Raw genomic sequence first — 22,515 nt, 5'->3', positions numbered from 1 at the left:
CGTAACCGCAATGCACACTGGGAAATGTAGTCGCCCGGCGCATGCGCAGTGAAAAAAAATGTCAAAAACGTGAGGTCAAGCCTCATTACCATCAAACACGCCCCCCTCCAAGTCATTTGAATTCGGCGCCCTTACGCCCGCCCGCTTTAGCCTAGGCCGCCGTAGATTAGCAGGCAAGTATATTGAGAATCATTACTAGCCTGGCTAATTTACGGCGGCGTAGCCTAAACAGGCTAAGCTATGCCGCCGTAACTTTGCACTTATCTACCTGAATCTACCTATAAGTGCCCGATATCCGAGCATACCTTCATACGTCTAATGGCGTCCATGCTTCGTCAGGTTAGGGCTCTTTTGGTAGCAAAAGGGGGGCCTATTCAATATTAGGTGGGTGGTCATAAAGTTATAGCTGTTCGATGTAACTGCTAAAAAGTTATGATGGGGATCCTGCCTATGTAAAACAAGACCAAAGAAATTCCTGACTCAGCTTACCAACCAGCCTGCTAACCAACCAAATTGTCCTGATTAACGGTATGCGTTAAAAACGGGGGTTTAGATTGCACACATTTGCAGATACATGCGTAAGCTACAGAGCATTGTTAAGGCACACCAGTCCTAAAGATGTAACCTGTTCAATGTTATCTCTGTTTTCCAGCTGTTGTCGGTGCTGGCATTGGAGGCTCTGCAGTCACACATTTCCTTCACCAGCAGTTTGGGCCACAGGTGCAGATTGACGTCTACGAGGCAGAACGGGTTGGAGGCCGCCTGGCCACCTTGACAGTGAACAGTCAGCAGTATGAGTCGGGCAGCCCTTCCGTTCACTCCTTAAACTTGCATATGCAGGACTTTGTCAAGCTCCTTGGTGAGTCTTCTTTACATGTCTAGTGCTCCAGTTTTGGCCTCCATGTTTGTATTTTTCCTTTGTTTAAAGCATGGGTCGTCAAACTACGGCCCTCCAGTTGTTCAGGAACTACAATTCCCATCATGCCTAGTCATGTCTGTGAATGTCAGTGTGTTACAATGCCTCATGGGATGTATAGTTCTACAACAGCTGGAGGGCCATAGTTTGAGGATCCTTGGTTTAAAGGATAAGTTCACCTTTAGTAACATGTTGCACCCAGTTTTAGAGTGTAATATGTTATCAAAGAGCACCTGCCTGTGCCCCTTTGATCCCCTCTGTGGCGGTGGGCAGGAGATCTTCTCCTGCACCTGCTGTCACAATTTTAAAAACAGCGCAACCGTGTGGGAAAAGCCAGAGTGATCTGTGGATGAATGAACTACAACTACTTCCACCATGGCAGGCAGCTTGTTGTTATTAACTGTAAAGGTGCTGGTGAGGTATGGTCAGACAGCTACTGATCAGGGATGCAATGCTTTGCAGGCTCCTGCAAAAATACAGTATGTGCATTTATTTTTAAAAGGTGAACTTACCCTTAAATCCAACTGGCTTCTAGGGATGAGCTCCGGCGTGTTCGCACACTCCGGGGTAGATTCAGAGAGAAGATACGACGGCGTATCTCCAGATACGCCGTCGTATCTCTGAGTGTGCGGGGTCGTATCTATGCGCCTGATTCATAGAATCAGTTACGCATAGATTTCCCTAAGATCCGACCGGCATAATTGTCTTACACTGTCGTATCTTAGGCTGAATATTTACGCTGGCCGCTAGGTGGCGCTTCCGTATATTTAGGCGAGGAATATGCAAATGAGCTAGATACGCCGATTCAGAAACGTACGTCCGGCCGGCGCATTTTTTTTACGTTGTTTAAGTTAGGCTTTTTTCGGCGTATAGTTACCCCTGCTATATGAGGCGTATCCTATGTTTACGTCGTTTGCGTAAGTCGTTCGCGAATAGGGCTGGACGTAATTTACGCTCACGTCAAAAGCAATGACGATTTGCGGCGGAATTTCGAGCATGCGCACTGGGATTTTTTCACGAGCGGCGCATGCGCCGTTCGTAAAAAACGTCAAATACGCGGGGTCACAGTTAATGTACATAAAACACGCCCACATCTGAATTAGGCGGGCTTACGCCGACACAAATACGTTACGCCGCCGTAACTAAGGGCGCAAGTTTCTGAATACAGAACTTGCACCCTAAATTACGGCGGCGTAACGTATCTGAGATACGTTACACCGGGCGGATAGATAGACCATTCTATCTGAACCTAGCCCTCCATGTGCAGAGCCTGTCAGGAAGTCGGCACGGCGCTGCGCTAATCACAGGCAGGGAGACATTGTCCCGATGCGTGGCTGCAGAGATCAGGAAATGTCTCACTGCCTGTGATTAGCGCAGCCGACTTCCTGGCGGGCTCTGCATGTGGACACGCTGGAGCTCGTCCCTACTGGCTTCTTTATTTGTGCAATGTACAAAGTTTATAGCAAAACCATGTACAGTTGTGCTCATAAGTTTACATACCCTGGCAGAATTTATTTTTTTTTGGTAATTTTTTTGAGAATATGAATAACGCAAAAACTTTTCTTTCACTCATGGTTAGTGTTTGGCTGAAGCTATTTATTATCAATCAACTGTGTTTACTCGTTTTTCAATCATAATGGCAACAGAAACTACTCAAATGACCCTGATCAAAAGTTTACATCCCCTGGTTATTTTGGCCTGATAACATGCACACAAGTTGACACAAAGGGGTTTGAATGGCTATTAAAGGTAACCATCCTTCTGGGGCAACCCGCGTTTGCCAGAGCTGGCCACGATCCCCGATCACAATATTTGGATTAAGAGAGGAGTTATTTATCTCACACAGGTCATCGCCCGCGGAGCGGTCAGGTCCTTCCAGTCCCTCAAAGAAACCTTTACTCTGCCCAACCATATGTTCTTCCGCTATCTCCAACTCCGTCGTGCACTCAATACACAGTTTGGGGATGCTGTCCCCATCCTTGAGACCCTGTTACCCGTTGACATTGTCCTAGGCAGGGACCCCAAGAGGTTGATTTCCCAGTTTTACTCTTACCTTTTGGCGCCCTCAGCCACCGCCATCGTCCAACAGTTGAAGTCCCGTTGAGAGCCTGATTTGGGCGAGGTGTCGGCGGAGGATTGGGATGAGGCTCTCGTTAACTGTAGAACAGTCTCCCCAAAGATTTCAGACCGCCTTACTCACTTGTATATCCTTCATCGCTCATACCTGACACCCTACCGCACCTCTAGATTCAGGCCAGGATACAGCCCCAACTGCCCAGGCTGCGATCACCCCAGCACTACCTTTTACCACCTCCTCTGGGCGTGCCCCTGGACCCAGGTGATCCGGTTCCTCCATGATGGCATGGGATCCCCGCTGTCTCTATGCCCCCGCCAGTGCTTGTTGGGACTTCTTTCACTGTCTGAGGCCGAGAAATATCTTAATACATTTTTACAAGAGACATTGTTCCTCGCTAGGCTTCAGATAGCTAAGACGTGGATGAGGGGACCACCCCCACCCTGCAGCAGTGGATCAGGGCTGTTAATATTACTCTGCCCTTTAAAAAGCTTCTATATGTACACAGGGGTTGCCCCGATAAATATCATAAGGTTTGGGACAGATGGCTGGGGGAGGCCTCCACCTGTGATGCTCCTGACTAGTTGTGCTCCCCCGCGCGCTCTCTGGGTGCTCCTGTTTGCTGACCTGCAATTCTCTACCCCTCTCTCATGTCACTTTATGTATGCACAAGTAATATTTTTATAACTGTCATGTCTGTATGCACGACATTGGTATGTATCCGAAAACTGTGGTGCACCAGTTATCCACATGTATGTATCCTTCTCTTTATGCTCAATAAACGTTGTTTTTGATTTAAAAAAAAAAAAATTTTTAGAGGCTTTCAAAGCTGATGCTAAATGTACAGTAAAGTACAAGGATTCACATGTTTTAAATGCGTGGATCACTCCTATTGAAACGCCGAAAGCATCCTAAATTTTTTTTATCAGCCTTGGTTTCTCTGGGACTGTTTAATACCGTAGTAGTTTCAATCTACATTGACACCTGCTGGTGAAATATGGTATTGCAGCTGATTAGGATGATATAATTATGTTCTATTTTTAATGGAGATTGGTTGTAATATAGTGAATGGTAATATAATTGTTAGACAAGATAGCACATTCCATACAGTTTTAAGTATTATCACATGCTGCATTCTCTTAAATCTTCCTATATGTTGGATAAAATAGTAATATAAAAATATGTCTGGTTATTTTTTTATTATTATCATTATTGTTATTATTTTGGACTATGTTTCCTAATTTTAGTTCTTAATTTTTTTGAATTTTATTATGTGTCATATGACAAACTCACCCATAAACTGTGTGACTATGTGAACAGTGTAATGTATGTTGTAAATGTTTTTTTGTAAGCATGGAAACAAGCTTTTGATTACAATCCAAAAAAAAAAGGTAACCATCCTCACCTGTGATCTGTTTGCTTGTAATTAGTGTGTGTATAAAAGGTCAATGAGTTTCTGGACTCCTGACAGACCCTTGCATCTTTCATCCAGTGCTGCACTTACGTTTCTGAATTCTGAGTTATGGGGAAAGCAAAAGAATTGTCAAAAGATCTGCGGGAAAAGATAGTTGAACTGTATAAAACAGGAAAGGGATATAAAAAGATATCCAAGAAATTTTTAATGCCAATCAGCAGTGTTCAAACTCTAATCAAGAAGTGGAAAATGAGGGGTTCTGTTGAAACCAAACCACGGTCAGGTAGACCAACTAAAATTTCAGCCACAACTGCCAGGAAAATTGTTCAGGGTGCAAAGAAAAACCCACAGATAACTTCAGGTGAAATACAGGACTCTGTGGTGTGGCTGTTTCAAGATGCACAATAAGGAGGCACTTGAAGAAAGATGGTCTGCATGGCTGAGTCGCCAGATGAAAGCTATTACTACACAAATGCCAAAAAGTATCCCACTTATAATACGCCAAACAGCACAGAGACAAGCCTCAAATCTTCTGGCACAAAGTCATTTGGAGTGATAAGACCAAAATTTAGCTTTTTGGCCACAACCATAAACACTTCATTTGGAGAGGAGTCAACAAGGCCTATGATGAAAGGTACACCATTCCAACTGTGAAACACGGTGGTGGATAGCTAAGGTTTTAGGGATGTGTGATCTACAAAGGCACAGGAAATTTGATCAAAATTGATGACAAGATAAATGCAGTATGTTATCAGAAAATACTGGAGGGAAGCCAAGAAGCTGCGAATGGGACATTCTTGGACATTCTAACATGACAATGATTTAAAACACAAGGCCAAGTCGACCTGTCATTGGCTACAACAGAATAAAGTGAAGCTTCTGGAGTGACCGTCTCCTGACCTCAATATTATTGAGCCATTCTGGGGAGATCTCAAACGTGCAATTCATGCAAGACAGCCCAAGAATTTACAGGAACTGGAGGCTTTTTGCCAAGAGGAATGGGCAGCTTTACCATCTGAGAAGATAAATATATATATATATAATTTTTTTTAAGGTTACAACCAATTTAAGCCCGGTACACACTGAGTTTTCTTTTTTTTCAACCCAGCGGTCAGAGTCGCTATACAACATTTTCAAAGTTAGTGCAGCGATCTGCCCAGCTGAGCTGTTGTGTTCTGACAGGGGGGCGGCCCCCCCCCGCCAGAGCACTCCAATCGGCGCTCTCCGCCATCGGCAGTCCGTCGGCTGCTGGTTTTCCAGCTTGCTCGTCCGACAGAAGTCGCGTGCATGGCATCTGTCGGACAGGATGCCATGCGCACGGGCCGAAATGTCGGCTGGTTTTTATTGAACCGGCCAATGTCTCCCCACATTTGGCCTGTGTGTACAGGGCTTTAGGAGTGACGAAGAAGCAGTCCACTGGGCAACATGCATGCATTGTGGTGACTTTCCTTTGACTGTTTACATTGTATTCTGTGATATGCTGAACATATGGTAAACAATAATACAACATAAATCAATATAACAGTATGATAATGTATTATTCCTCCTACAGGTTGGTCTATACAGGTTGATGTATGATATTTGCCAAAGTGGGACAGACCTAGGTCTAAACAATATAAAGTTAGGGCATATACTGTATGTAACAATGTGCAAGATATAATTGGCTTTGCAAAGTCTGACTACTGGTTCCTTACTGTAACCCCCTGTAGAATATGTTGGGGCTGTATAAATAGACAATCATAATTCTACAAAAGAGAAATGGAAATAATATGTATTCACTGTTCACGTCATAATTGGGATTTTTTTACTTTCTCATGGCTCCTTAATGCAGGGCTAAAACATCGCAGAGAGGTGGCTGGAAAGAGCGCTATTTTCAATGGCGGGCATCTGGTTCTAGAGGAAACCGACTGGTACCTTCTTAATCTTTTCCGACTTTGGTGGCACTATGGGATCAGTTTTTTGAGACTTCAGATGTGGGTGGAAGAAATCATGGAAAAATTCATGAGGTTTGTTATCCCCCTATCCCCCCCCCCCCCCTTACACGTATCTGAGTCCTCACTCAATCCAGCGCTATACCTGTCTGTATCGGCTCACCCCGCTCTGTCAGTGTCTATGGATACAGGGAGCATTGCTCAGGATCGAGCCTGCAGGTGTGCCACCATAGTAAACCGCTTCCCATGGTGGCACACCAAGAGAAAGAGAAGCCAGGAGCGCCTATGTCGGACCCCCAAAGAGGAGGATCAAAAATATTTAAAATCACTGTAAGCTCAAGTATTGTCTACAGCTGGCCATAGATCATTTCGAACTATGTATGGGCGGGCTGAATGTAACCAAGTTAATTGATCAACCTTGGTACAACCAGCCTGTCAGATTTTACATGCGAATATTGCTAGAGGCTATTATAACAACTAGCAGTAAACACTGTGGCCCAGATTCATGTGGAATCGCCTATCTTTAGTCGGGCGTAGCGCATCTTAGATACACTACGCCGCCGTAACTTAGAGCGGCAGGTCCCGTATTCTCAAAGAACTTTCGCTTTAAGTTACGCCGACGTAGTGTAACTGGGCCGGCGTAAGCCCGCCTAATTCAAATGTGGAAGTGGTGGGCGTGTTTTATGGAAATTAATCGTGACCCCACGTAATCAACGCTTTTAACGAACGGCGCATGCTTCAAATTACGCCGCAAAGACTCAATGCTTTCGACGTGAACGCAACTTACGCACAGCCCCCTTCACGGACGACTTACGCAAACGACATAAAACGTGAAAAATTTGACTCTGTTTCGACGTCCATACCTAACATTGGTACGCCTCATAGAGCAGGGATAACTTTACGCCCAAAAAAGCCTTATGTAATCGACGTAAAAAAATTCCCCTGGGCGCACATACGTTTGAGAATCGGTGTATCTAGCTCATTACCATATTCAATGCGTAAATCGACGGAAGTGCCACCTAGCGGCCAGCGTAAATATGCAACTTAGATACGACGGCGTAAGAGACTTACGCCGGTCGGATCTAAGACAAATCTATGCGTAACTGATTCTAAGAATCAGGCGCATAGATACGACGCCTCACACTCAGAGTTATGACGGCGTATCTGGAGATTTCAAATGCAGATCGGTTCCTGTTGCCACTTCTCACCTCCTACAAATTTATGATGTACAGTCTAAGTGATCAATGGGGGAGAAGAGACTGGGGAAATGCTGTTTATTAGAAGACTAATGCACTCATCTCAGGCTTGGCAAAATAATTGATACTTTTTAATGCAAAAAGGCGAAGCATTTCTGGGGGAAAAAAATGATACTGTTGCTGCATATTGCTGAATTTAAAGAATATCTTCATGCTACTGAAAGATACAATTGAAGTTAGTGGACTGGCATGACAGTCAGACAAAAAAGATTTTAGAGGAACAGGTCAGCATTCACAACCTCTGTATTTTGGAAGTACAGGCTTCCAGTAAAATCAAAAATAGTTTAGGTAGTGCAGAAGTCACAACTAAATTTAAGAGCCCAAACCTTGTATAACTAAAATTGATTATCCTTTTTTGTCACAAACTTAAAGGATTTTTTTATTTTTATTTCAGTTTTATACTTCCCTAAAACTGGTGCACTCAGAATCTGGTGCAGCGCATGGTAGCCAATCATCTTCTAAGTTCAGCTCGTTCATCTAAGATTTGATAGTAAGTCCTGGTTCACACTGTCTCCACATAGCTGTACGACTTGATTGCGGCTTGCATATGACTTCTTTAACAGAAGTCAATGCAAGTCGTGTTAAAGTTGCACCAAATGTAGTGCAGGAACCCTTTTCTAAGTGGGAGTGACCAATTAGAACGGTTCCATTGCCGTTATTGGGTCGCGGCTTGTCAGGCGACTTTGACTTCTCAAGTCATGGCAGTATGAACCAGGGCTAAAACCTGGAAGCTGTTTGTTTTCTGTGCAGAGCTGCTCCATATTTGCTCCAGTTTTAGTAAATTGCCCTCAGGCCTCGTACACACCACCCAACATGTCCGATGAAAACGGTCCGCGGACCGTTTTCATCGGACATGTCCGCTGGGATCATTTGGTCTGATGTGTGTACACACCATCAGACCATTTTTCCGTGGACAGAATACGCAGTGACGTGGCGGCGACGATGACGCCGCGACGTGCGCGCACCAGGAAGTTCAATGCTTCCACACATGCGTCGAATCACTTCGACGCATGCGTGGGATTTCGGGCCAGCGGACATGTCCGATGAGTCGTACTGACCATTAGACATGTCCGACGGACAGGCTTCCAGCGGACAGGTTTCTTAGCATGCTAAGAAACTTTTGTCCGCTGGAAACCTGTCCGCTAGGCCGGGAAACTGTCCGCTAGGCCCTACACACGACCGAACATGTCCACGGAAACTGGTCCGACGGACCAGTTTTAGCGGACATGTTCGGTCGTGTGTACAAGGCCTCAGTGTTAGTCTGGAACTCCTTCTACAGCAAAATGTTTAGATGTGATGGAGAAGACCATCTAATATATATATATATATATATATATATATATATATATATATATATATATATTTTTTTTATAATGTCCAACTTAACAATTGCTGTGCTTTCTTTAGGGTGTATAAGTACCAAGCTCATGAGTATGCTTTCTCGAGCACTGAAGGATTGCTGCGTTCACTTGGAGGGGACCATTTTGTGAATATGACCCAGAAGTCAGTTGCGGAGTCTTTGCAGGGAATTGGAGTGTCACAGCGTTTCATAGATGATGTGATTAGTGCTGTGATGAAAGCCAGCTATGGACAGTCAGTGTCTATTCCAGCTTTAGTGGGTGAGTTTTACATTGAAGACTTTGTCAACTTTATATGAAGACTTTTTCACTTTACTAACCTAGTCAGTTATACACAGGCTGCCAGCAAGCAAACCTATACTTATTAGATAGCTCTGCATGTTCTGCAAGCAAGTGTCACTGGTGCTTCTCATACCAAAGAACTCATTATTAAAGCAAAAGTGCAGTATAGACTGCATGGCTATGGTATAAATATGTGCAAATATATATATTGTAGTAACGTTTCTTTTGGATCTGCTGAAAGTATTCATGCCCCTTGAAATTTTCCACATTTTCTCATGTTACAACCAAAAACGTAAATTTATTTCATTGGGATTTTATGTGATAGACCAACACAAAGTGGCACATGATTGTCAAGTGGAAGGAAATAATAAATGGTTTTCAAATTTTTTTTTTACAAATAAATATGTGAAAAGTGTGGTGTGCATTTCTATTCAGCCCCCTCAGTCAATACTTTGTAGAACCACCTTTCACTGCAATTACAGCTGCAAGTCTTTTTGGGGATGTCTCTACCAGCTTTGCACATCTAGAGAGTGAAATTTTTGCCCATTCATCTTTGCAAAATACCTCAAAGCTCTGTCAGATTGGACGGAAGAGCGTCTGAGAACAGCAATTTTCAAGTCTTGCCACAGATTCTCAATTGGATTTAAGTCTGGATTTTGACCGGGCAATTCTAACACATGAATATGCTTTGATCTAAACCAATCCATTGTAGCTCTGGCTGTATGTTTAGGGTCGTTGTCCTGCTGGAAGGTGATCCTCCGCCCCAGTCTCAAGTATTTTGCAGACTCTAAGGCTAGGTTTCCACTATTGTGACCTGAAAGTCGTGCGATTTTGCCACGATTTTGATGAGACTTGAAGTAATGCCTGTGTATTCTTGAGGTCTATGGACCTCAAGTTGCATCAAATTCAGACCAAAGTAGTGCAGGGACTACTTTGACGTTGCACATATATGAATGGTACTCATTGGAAATCGCGGGGTACAACTTGTCATGCGATTTTGCAACCCCAAGTCGCATGACATGTCGCACTAGTGGAAACGTAGCCTAACAGGTCTCCTCTATGATTACCCTGTATTTGGTTCCATCCATCTTCCCATGAACTCTGACCAGCTTTCATTTCCCTGCTGAAGAAAGGCATCCCCACATCATGATGCTGCCACCACCATGTTTCTCAGAGGGGATGGTGTGTTCAGGGTGATGTGCAGTGTTAGTTCTTCACCACACATAGTGTTTTGCTTTTAGGCCAAAAAGTAAAATTTTGGTCACACTTGACCAGAGCACCTTCTTCCACATGTTTGCTGTGTTCCCCACATGGCTTCTCTCAAACTGCAGCCAGGACTTCTCATGGTTTTCTTTCAACAATGGCTTTCTTATTGCCACTCTTCCATAAAGGCCAAATTTGTGGAGTGCACAACTAATAGTTGTCCTGTGGATCTCTCCAGCTCCTCCAGAGTTACCATGGTCCTCTTGGCTGCTTCTCTGATTAAAGCGGAGGTTCACCCTAAAAACAATTTTCTAACATTACATTGTGCTCACTCTCGACATTGACAGTATGCTGATTTTTTTTTTTTTTTTGCTGTACATACCGTTGTATCGCTATAGGAACGCCCACTCCCGCGGGAGCCACTACCCGGAAGCCGGCGGGGAAAATAGCGATACAACGGTATGTACGGCAAAAAAAAAAAAACATCAGCGTACTGTCAATGTCGAGAGTGAGCACAATGTAATGTTAGAAAATTGTTTTTAGGGTGAACCTCCGCTTTAATGCTCTCCTTGCCCGGCCTGTCAGTTTAGGTGGACGGTCATGTCTTGGTAGGGTTGCAGTTGTGCCATACTCTTTTTCTATTTTCGGATGATGGATTGAACAGTGCTTTATGAGATGTTCAAAGCTTGGGATATTTTTTTTATAACCTAACCCTTCTCTAAACGTCTCCACAACTTTATCCCTGTATTCTACATATTTTTTAAAACAAAAAACGCAATAAGCGTATATTGATTGGTTTGCATTGGGAGTGGACTCACAAGGGGAGGAGACTGATCGGTGTTCCTCTGTACTGGGAACACACCATTGCTCTCCCCTCCTCTGACAGGACGTGGATCTGTGTGTTTACACACACAGATTCACGGCAATCGTGGGTGCCCGGCGGACATCGTGGGCAGGAGCACTGGCTCCCAGCAATGCAGCGTGCACCCGCTAGACAGCAGGGAAACCCAGGACATCATATGATTCCCGGCCAGGATGGGAGATCCCTCCTGCGGACGTCATATGATGATGCGTGGGATGTGAAGTGGTTAAACTTCTCCACAACTTTATCCGTGACCTGTCTGGTGTATTCCTTGGCCTTCATGATGATGTTTGTTCACTAAGGTTCTCGAACAAACCTGAGGGCTTCACAAAACAGTTGTATTTATACTGAGATTAAATTACACACAGGTGGACTATTTACTAAGTAAGTTTTTATGTTCTTTCTAAATCACAGCATCATCTTTTGGCTTCAAAGCAAACTCTTCCTCCAGCTCTGCCCATACCTCTGTATGGGCTTTCAGTTGTAGAGCTGAAAGAAGTGTCAGTGGATTTACGAGTGCGCTGATTACCACACTCGTAGTCCATTGTAAACTGCAAGTCTGCCTGCTGCTGTGTCACATGGGACTTGTAGAAAAGCCCCACATAGCCACGCAAAAATTCAATAGTGAGAACATCTGCAGGGGAGCAGAACCCCTACATGCTGTCAAGCTCGGGGGCGATGGCAGTTGCACCAGGTTACAGGTTACATGTAACACCCTAAATACGGGTGTGCCATATAACACGGTGCAAAAGGTAACTTTGCATATAAGGAGAGGATCATGACCCTTTAGGCTGAGTTCACATCATCCCCGCATCCGTCTCACAGCAGGTGTCCGGTGCGTCCTGCTTCACCGTTTCAGGTCCCATTTCAGCCTGAATTTTGGGCTGAATTTGGATCTGAAATGAACCAAAAGACGCAGCATTTTTCTGCAAAACGCACAGACCTCCTACGGAGATGTGCATAGAGAGCCAGTCAAAATCTCCTGCTATTGCGATTTGGATGCGGGAAACTGCATTGGCTCACTGACTCTGACAGCAGTGGGAGCCAGCCAATGAGTAGGAGAGTCACGAACGTTTTTAGGCACTTTCAAGTTTGTAGAGGTCAATCTGCTGACAGACTTAGGCCCCTTTCACACTGACACGTTTTTTAGGCGGTTTAGCACTAAAAATAGCGCTGCTATACCGCCTGAAAAAATCCTGCCCTGCAATCTTCAATGTGAAAGCCCGAAGGCTTTCATATTGAAGCGGTGCGCTAGCAGGACTGCTCCAAAAGTCCTGCTATAGCCGCATCTTTGGAGCGGTATAAGAGCGGGGTGTTTACCGCTCCTATACCGCTCCTTCCCATTGAAATCAATGGGAATCTGCAGTAATACCGCCGGCAATGCGCCTCTGTATAGGCGCATTGCCGGCGGTATTAACCCTTTTTCGGCCGCTAGCGGGGGTTAAAACTGCACCGCTAGCAGACGAATATCGCGGTAAATACGACGGTATAGCGGCGCTAAAAATCGTGCCACTATACCGCCACCACACCTCCGCTGCCCCGCGTGAAAGGGGCCTTAAAGCGGAAATAAACCTTTGTATTCTTTACAGCCAAGGAAGCTGCTTCTGTTTGAAATGCAACTGCCATGGTGCTGCACATGTGATCAGTTATGACACCAGACATTTGATGGTTTGACAGTTTGGTTGAGGACACAATCAAATGTGACAGTTTGCATTTTCAGCATTCCGGGAATGTAACTGTTTTTTGAAATTGGTAAATTGATGGGTTTAGTTCTGCTTTATGATTTACTGCTGGGGCTTTGGGCTCAAGCAAGAAGTAACTGCAATGCTGGAGGCAATTTACAGCACACATTAATTTTGGTAGCATTATTATTAATGTGGAATGTATGTTTCTTGCTAAAGAACATTCATTTTATCAAGTTGTAATGGGTAAAGTTCCACTTGAATGCATTTTCTGCAAGGTAAAACACGTTCTGTGCCACAGGATTCCCCCCCATAATAATACTTACCTGACCCTCACCTGAGGCTCTCACACCTCTATTACTCCTCACAGTGCAGATTGAAAGCAGAGCCGTTGGCTCCTTCTGATATAAATCAAATCCTGTGGCGTGGGAGCAGGGGGCAGGGCTGAGCCAGGCTTTATGTGTCTATAGATGCAGGCAGCACGGCTCAGGATCAAGCTTGCACGAGTGTCCCCATAAGAAGCGTCTTCCTATGGGGGCACTCGCCGAAAAATTGAAGCTACAAGCTCCAACAGTGACCCGAGAAGAGGAGGATCGGGGCCGCTCTGTGCAAAACCATTGCACAAAGCAGGTATCATTTTAATTAGAAGATAACAAGCCTCTGCCTCTTCCTCTGCAAAGCTGGCAATAAAAGCAGTAATTCAATCCTTGGTGTAATTATTAAAAGAGAATTGCAGGATTAAAAAAAAAACCTTTATACTCACATAGATGGCTGCAGCATCTGAGCTGCAGCTGTCCCTCACTGGCTCTACACCAAAATCTGAGTGATCAAACACTGTTTGCTCAGTTCTCAAGTCCGCTCTGTACTCCAGCTCTCACTGGAGCCCCAGACTGTGGAGAGAGTGGGAGTGGCTGGCTCAAGGTCTCAGCGGTGTGCTAAGAGGTTGAGCCAGCTGCCCAGGTCAGGAATCTGAGAGGATCCCAACATTATTGTTGGGATCTCTGCAGAACCTGGACCAGCTCTTTTAGGTCCGCTGACATCGACCTTTAGCTCACTGTCAGCTAAATCTGGTTCACAGTGCTGGATAACTAAGTGCACTTCTTTGACCCACAGGAGAAGTATGAACAAAAGAGTCTTGTCCATATGTCTCCTTTTAAAATATATTTAAACTCAAAAACAAAAATGTAACATATTGCAGCTTACCAGACCGATGGGAGGTCGTGCTTTGAAACATACTCTGGGCCTATATATTAGGAAAACATCCCCTCACATGCAATGTCAGAAAAAGGCACAACAAACAATTGTTCAAAGATGGCCGCTGCAAAAAGTGTGCTTATGTCATGCGTTCCAGTCCTAACTTACGCGTTTTGTCATTTTGACGTCATTAGAGGTGTGGCGACCAGACATGAGCAGGCTATAAATACTAGATGAGCTGGATATGACTGGCCAGAAATTCAGCAGCAGTCTAATGACGGCAAAATGACAAAACGCGTAAGTTAGGACTGGAACGCATGACATAACCACACTTTTTGCAGCGGCCATCTTTGAACAATTGTTTGTTGTGCCTTTTTCTGACATTGCATGTGAGGGGATGTTTTCCTAATATATAGGCCCAGATTCTCGTAGAATCGTGCAAAACTGTGCGGGCGTAACGTATCTCATTTACGTTACGCCGCCGCAAGTTTTACAGGCAAGTGCTTTATTCACAAAGCACTTGCGTGTAATTCAAATTAGGCAGGTAGGGGGCGTGTAGTATTTAAATTAAGCGCGTTCCCGCGCCAAACGTACTGCGCATGCGCCGTCCGTAAAATATCCCAGGGTGCATTGCTCCAAATGACGTCGCAAGGACGTTATTGGTTTCGACGTGAACGTAAATGGCGTCCAGCCCCATTCACGGACGACTTAGGCAAACAACGTAAATTTAAAAATTTTGACGCGGGAACGACGGCCATACTTAACATTGGTTGCCCCTCATATAGCAGGGACAACTTTACGCTGGGCAAACCTAACGTAAACGTTGTAACTTCACTGCGTCGACCGCGCGTACGTTCGGGAATTCGCGTATCTAGCTAATTTGCATACTCGACGGGGAAAACGACTGAGGCGACACCTAGCGGACAAAAAAATAAATAAGCCTTACGCCTGTCGGATCTAATGGATATCTATGCGTAACTGATTCTAAGAATCAGTCGCATAGATACGACGGCCCAGATTAGGACTTACTGGGCCACAGTCTTTATAGATTTATTGCACTATTGTTTTGTCATTTACATCCCCCTGAGGTACTATTGAGGGTCTTGCCTATATCGGTGGAAGTGCAGATCTTTTGGTAAGGAGACCATGAGACCGGTATATTGCATTGGCTTGCATCGACCGCTGAAGCACGGGAACTAGCTGGCTGTTTCATCTGGCCACAGATTTGAACTATGCTGTTGTTGACCTCTATATAATTTGAGGGGCAATAATCTCCAGTAAGCATGCTTGCCCCCTCACAGTGGTAACAAGTGTGCATGTACATCTATCTCACAGAAGCTGGTGTTGGGATTCTATACTATCAATTTTATATTTGGACTTTTATGAGTCTTATGCTTAAGAGACTCCTTTTTGATGTTTTCTTAGCGGCGCACCTTTTTTATATTTGTCTTTTATGGTGTGTAATCAACCTTTGGTGCCGGCTGCTAATATATATCTATCTAAGCGCAGATAATCTTTTGTAAATATTGTCAGGCTTTACATACCAATGAAAGAAGTGTCCATTTTAGAAGTTATCGGTAGTTAAACAAAATAGAGGGTTTTCATTGAAAAGGAATGATTAGTACTGGCAGAAAATGATTAACTGATTATTTTTAGCTGTATGGCCAGTTTAATTGTCATTTTAATTTATTTCACTGTTAATGTTGCCGTTTAATAGCCACGTCACTCTTTTTCTGGGCCACTGACCTGATAAAGGAAGTAGTTACGTACTTCATTTAGCAGCTTCATCATAACAGTCCCCTGTGACTCGATGAACATGGTTGTGCAGCTTTTAAGATTGTTCCTCTACCTACTGCATGCTGAGGACACTGACAAAAGATGCATACTCGGTCGGCATAAACCTTACCTGGTTTTTAAATCTGTGCATTTCCATAGACACCCAGTAATCCCTAGCATACTACCTGCAGTTATTAACCTAACTTTTGACCTGTATTACAAAGACCTTGCTCTTGAGGTGTGACAAGTAATTTATTTAGTCGGTGTTAGGTGTTACCTTTACATTACTGATGAGTATGTGATAGCTTTGTGTAAGACCTGTAATTACTTTTCCATTTTCAGGTGAATGAACCTAAGGCCCCTTTTACACATGCGGACCGTACGTCTGCTTTTTCTTCCATCTGTTTACGGATGAAAAAGGGACATACATTGATCCCTATGAGACAGCGGGTGTCAGCGGATGAGCATCAGCTGACACCCGACCTCATCCGGGTCCGCAATCCTCTGATTCTGCAGACGGAGGAAAACCCTATTGTTTTCCATCCGTCTGCGGATTGGATCGGGTAAACACCGATAGACGGTTCGTGTTCATCTGATCCCCCCCATAGGGGAGAGCGGAGATCTGACAGGGCGGTCCCTGCACAGTGTGCGGGGACCGCCCTGTCATTTTCCGGCTCAGCGGGGACCAATGGAGCGATCCCCCGCTGAGCAAGCGGAGGTTCACGGGGCGGATCATCACAGATCCGTCCCATGTGAAAGGTCCCTAAGGGTCAATTTACGAATATAACTACATTTACTACTTCATTTCTTCATGGCCAAACCACTGCAAGAAAATAGTTAAAACAAATTCTGTAAGCTAAAAATGTATTACTGTACATTAATTTACCTTTACTCCCTTGTGAGGTGGGGGTGACGACATTACCATACTTCTGGCAGGACCCCAGGGAATGATTAAGCGCTCATAGTAGTGTGAAACGTGTCTACCATACCAAGCATCTGGTCACTTTGGGATGTCAAAATAAAGATTTTGGATTATATCCTGGTATGCAGCCTATTCTCTTTTTTTCTTTTGTGCATTGTATCCGGAGGCGAGCCGAGACGTGCACCCACCATCCATCAGGCTTCTCTACCTCACCTGGAGTGGAAAGCCTTTGTTCTACAGGACCCCAGGGAATACTGAGTAGCACAAGAGGCCAAGTTAATAAGCAGATCTTGCTTGCAGCGGAAGGTTTGCTTTAACAGATGCCTCGTAGATATCAATTAGTGGCAGTCAGAATCAATATTATAAATTATACTGTATCTAAAGCCAATTTGGTTTTCATTCATCCATTCACTCCAAAATCAAATGTTAGGTCAACTTTTTTGTAAGCATTCATCATGTCCTTGAATGTACTGATTCAAATTTTAAGTACAAATGTTCGTTTGAAAATCTACTACTGTATAACCAGCTCTACAATGGTGACAACAAGAGTTAATTTTTCCCAAGCCAGACACATAAATTTCAAATCCTCATTTATTATCTGACCCCACTCCATCTAAAGCAAACAAAAATTTGGCTTTGGATACATTTAGGCTAGGTTCACATATTTGTATCTCTGTGGAGGTGTGTTTGCACAGGCACAGAGGCCTATTCATTTGAATGGGCTGCCAGAAATGTAGGAAAAGTTCCTGACCCTTCTACTAAAACTTCATGGAAACACATGGTGCTGCATCACCATGCAGTATTGCACTGCATTTGCAGATACGTCGGGGTGACATTAGAAAATAATGGCGACCCCCGCTTGTTTTTTCCCTATGCTAGGGTAACCAGTACAGTATTTGTACATCGCTATCATATCCCCTCATAAGTGTCTCCTCTCCAGCAGTGGCGGCCCGTCCATACGGGGTGCAGGGGCGCCGACCCCTAATTTACATGCAGGGCACCAGACCATGGATTCCAATGGGGTTGTTTTTTTGTTTTTTTTTGTTTTTGTTTTTAGAAGCACAAGATTAGAGTCTGAGGATCTAACTGGCTTCAAAAAAGGGTGGGCTCAGGGCGCAGTTGTGTGACAATAGCGAATTAATATTCGCAATTCTCGTTCTGATTCTTCTGCTGGCCCTGAGACCTGATTGGCCGAGCAAAGAAGAGATCCTATTGGCCACTGAGAAGGAGGAAGGAGACGCTGGGAAAGTCGTGAAGCTGAGAAAGGAGGAGACCCAGTGTAATGCCCCCCCCCCCCCCCCCCCCGGAGGAAGCCCGTGACCTAGATGGAGTAAGGCCCCTTTCACACTGGGGCGGGAGGCGCGGTGGTGGTTTAGCGCCGCTAAAAATAGCGGCTCTATACCGTCAGATTTGCAGCGGGATTCGCCCGCTAGCGGTGCGGTATTAACCCCCGCTAGCGGCTGATAAAGGCTTAATACCGCCCGCAATACGCCTCTGCAGAGGCGCATTGCAGGCGGTATTACCGCGGTTTCCCATTGTTTTAAATGGGAAGGAGCAGTATACACACCGCTCCTCTCACCGCTCCAAAGATGCTGCTGGCAGGAGATTTTTTTTCTCTCCCGCCAGCGCATCGCCTCAGTGTGAAAGCCCTCCGGCTTTCACATTGAGTATGCAGTGCAGGAGTTTTTCAGGCGGTATAGCAGCGATATTTTTAGCGCTGTACCGCCTGAAAAACTCCTCAGTGTGAAAGGGGTTTAAGTGCGGGGACCGATCGACCGATTGGGGGGCAGGAGACTGGGCCGATCGACCCGGGGGGGGGGGGGGGGGGAATTGCCGTTGGACGGATTGCCGTCCCCCTGATAATATACCACTTGCCACCACTGCTCTCCAGAGGGAAAAAGGTCAATGTTTGTAGTCTTTTGCCATAGCTGAGATCTTCTGTTCCCTTTATTGACTTCAACTTCAAAAGACTGCAAACATTGATAATATGCAGTGAGTTCAGCTTATCTGTGCAATAAACCTTATGTTTTATCATTCCTTGTGGGCTGGGTTTGGTTTATTGGCTGTTTCAGATTTAAGATACTGTTATATGATTTGCAAGCAACTAACATATCTTTTAAGTAACTGTTCTGGTGTTTTTTGTGTGCTTTCCTTAGGAGCCATGTCTTTGGCAGGAGCCCAGGGAAATATGTGGGCTGTGGAAGGAGGTAATAAGTTGGTATGTTCCGGTTTGCTAAAGATGACAAAGGCCAATGTGATCCATGCTAGAGTGATGGCAGTGTCTCTACACAGCTCAGGTACATTTTTTTTTTTTTCAGTTCGTAAAACAGTTTTTTTTTTTTTAGGTTGTTGTAGGGGTATAGGCATATTTCGAAAATATTTGATTTGGCTTCACAGTATACAGGGCAGCTTTATGCTGGCAAGGAAGCAAATTCAATTTCGACTTTATGATCTGAGCTTCAGAATTCAAATCTTAAAATGAAATCCCCTCTAATAAGACGCGCTCCTAAGGGAGCGCATTCGGCGCAGTACAAATCCCATATCAAATCAATAAGAGGTAAAGATGAGTGGTACGGTGGGTAAAGCCGTTGTAAGATTGGGGTGATCAGACTCCAGCGGTAGGTGCGTTTTTGGTGAGTACGCCAGTCCAGAACTGAATTTTTTAGGGCCTGGTAGCCCACTTTTATTTAAAAGCACAAAAAGTTCACAAATACATCAGCAGCCCTCGCAGGGGGTTCCACCATTACTGTATCTTGCATACTCAACACTTTAGCTTCCTGGCTTTCATTCTTGCCATCTGGCTGTTTCAGGCCTTTAGACTAGGCCTAAAGTCTGCTCCTCAGAACAAACAGAGTTTTCTAGAGATAAGCTTACTCCTGATCAACGCCTTAATGCGCAATCACCAATGACATCTGCCTTCTGCAGACATGCATGCTCTGACTCCTCTCAGAGGGATGGGAGTCCCCTGACTCCCAGGAACAGACTTCCTGTCTGTAGGGTGGGGCCCTGAGCCATAGTCAGGTCAGAACTAAATAGCCAACCACACAGCTATGCAATCAGTGTGTCTTTCTCTCTAAATCTGGTGTAAACCAGCAATCTTTAAGGTCGCACAGGGTCCCACCGCCACACCGTCCATAGACTGTTTGAATCTCGGCTGGTTTAGCAGGGACTGGCCAAGATTTGAACCATGTATAATATGTTTTAAGTGAGGTCTCCTGAACTGGGTCTCACTAAAGATCTGTAATGGGGAATCAGAACCTCCTTTCTCCTGCTGGTGTCCCCTCCAGTGATGCATCTTAGAATTCTGCTCACTTCCTCCACTTCCAGGCCACTGTGTTTGCTTATTTTGCAATCATCTGAAATAAGTACCCCCAAATCTTTTAATATTTATTTCTTTAGTTTTGGCCAACACTGTACCCTCAATAGCATACGCTATAAATAGATTTGTTCCCCTAAATGCATTATTTTTTACATTTAGAATTGTTGAGCTGCTTTAACCAACACTGATATGACAAACAAACCGACCACCATATTTATTTTTTAAAACTGGTATTTTATCTCTGTTTTTGTGGGCTTTTTTCCACAATCAAAAGAACAACCTGGTCTATAAATTGGTTTGCAACCACATATTAGTCCTATGCCACGTACACGCGATCGGATTTCCGATGGAATTTTCCGTCAGAATTCTGATGAAGCTGACTTTCATCAGTCTTGCATACACACTATCAGACTAAATTCCGACCGTCCAAAAGGTGGTGACGTAAAACACTACGACGAGCTGAGAAAAACTAAGTTCAATGCTTGCGAGCATGCGTCGACTTGATTCTGAGCACAGACGATCGGAAGTTCCCATCGGATTTTTTTCCATCGAAAGAATTTAACCACTTAAAGACCTCAGGTGTTTTTCAGATTTGGTGTTTGCAAGACTAAAACATTTTTTTCTGCTAGAAAATTACTTAAAACCCCCAAACATTATATATTTTTTTTTCTAACACCCTAGAGAATAAAATGGCGGTCATTGCAATACTTTTTGTCACACCGTATTTGCGCAGCAGTCTTACAAGCGCACTTTTTTTGGAAAAAATTCACTTTTTTGAATTAAAAAATAAGACAACAATAAATTTGGCCCAATTTTTTTATATATTGTGAAAGATAATGTTACGCCGAGTAAAATGATACCCAACATGTCACGCTTTAAAATTGCGCCCGCTCGTGGCATGGCGTCAAACTTTTACCCTTAAAAATCTAGATAGGCGACGTTTAAAAAATTCTATAAGTTGCATTTTTTGAGCTACAGAGTAGCTCTAGGGCTATAATTATTGCTCTCGCTCTAACGATCGCGGCGATACCTCACTTGTGTGATTTGAACACCGTTTTCATATGCGGGCGCTACTCACGTATGCGTTCGCTTCTGCGCGCGAGCTCGTCAGGACGGGGCGCTTTAAAAAAAAATTTTTTTTGTTTTCTTATTTAATTTTATTGATTTTATTATTTTTTACACTAAAATATAAAAAAAAAAAAAAATGATCACTTTTATTCCTATTACAAGGAATGTAAACATCCCTTGTAATAGAAAAAAGCATGACAGGTCCTCTTAAATATGAGATCTGGGGTCAAAAAGACCTCAGATCTCATATTTAGGCTTAAATGCAAAAAAAAAAAAAAAAAAAGGAAAATTTGTCATTTAAAAAAATGACAGAAAAAAAATTGTCTCTTTAAGAGGCTGGGCGGGACTGACGTTTTGACGTCACTTCCGCCCAGCAGAGCTATGAGGACGGGTGGGGGCCATCTTGCCCTCACTCAAGTCCTCACTCTCCAGGCGGCAGCATCGGATCTCCTCCGCCGCTACTGACGGCTCCGGTAAGCGGCGGAGGGCGCGGAAAAGCGGCGGGAGGGGCCCTCTCCCGCCACCGATAACGGCGATCTCGCGGCGAATCCGCCGCGGAGACCGCCGTTATCGTTTACACGGCCGCCAGCTGAAAACATGGATATCTCAGTTGTGGCAGCAGCTGCTGCCGTTACTGAGATATCCATGTTTAAAAAGAGGACGTACATATACAGTGGGGGGTCCTTAAGTGGTTAAAACATGTTCTATTTTTTTACAACGATGGGGAAAAAATGTTCGATGGGGCCCACACACGATCGTTTTTTCCGATGAAAAAAGTCCATTAGACTTTTCATCGAAAAAAAAAAAAACAATCGTGTGTACACGCCATTAGTGTTTCCTAGTGTGCATATAAATGTTCCAGGGACATTAGATTGTGAGCTTATAATATATAGTATGAAGTTGGTTCTATTTTGCATTTTTTTTTTTTTTATAAAACCACTATCCTTTTTTTGGTTGTTGATGTTGTAGGTGTTCCATTGGTAATATTTCCATTTACTTAAAGGAATTGTAAAGTCTCCAGGTTTTTCACCTAATGCATTCTATACATTAAGATGAAAAACCTTCTGTGCTGCAGTTGCCCCCCAGAGCCCCACCTTTTCTTACCTGAACCTGATTGTTCCAGCGACACACATGAGCCCAGCAGCTCCAGATGGCTTTTCTGGTCCTCATTGTATAGATTGATAGGAGCAAGAGCTATTGGCTCCCGCTGCTGTCAATTAAATTCAGTGACATGGGAGCTGGGGGCGGGGCTGAGTCT

The 22,515-nt window shown here is 44.2% G+C and overlaps 1 protein-coding gene across 1 annotated transcript in view; it reads left to right on the top strand.

Annotated features, from left to right (window-relative positions):
• PCYOX1L (prenylcysteine oxidase 1 like) overlaps window positions 1–22,515 on the top strand; it is a 34,588-nt gene that overhangs the window by 3,646 nt on the left and 8,427 nt on the right. Inside the window, exons 2-5 of the mRNA XM_040344524.1 lie at window positions 653–859; window positions 6,236–6,410; window positions 8,999–9,210; window positions 19,027–19,167. Of these exons, the coding sequence (XP_040200458.1) occupies window positions 653–859; window positions 6,236–6,410; window positions 8,999–9,210; window positions 19,027–19,167 (735 nt within the window). The remainder of the gene's footprint in view (window positions 1–652; window positions 860–6,235; window positions 6,411–8,998; window positions 9,211–19,026; window positions 19,168–22,515) is intronic.

The sequence above is a fragment of the Rana temporaria genome, chromosome 3 (genome assembly GCF_905171775.1).
Source record: "Rana temporaria chromosome 3, aRanTem1.1, whole genome shotgun sequence".
NCBI classification, from domain to species: domain Eukaryota; kingdom Metazoa; phylum Chordata; class Amphibia; order Anura; family Ranidae; genus Rana; species Rana temporaria.
The sequence above is the reverse complement of the archived record's forward strand: the minus strand, read 5'-3'. Positions and strand labels throughout refer to the sequence as shown.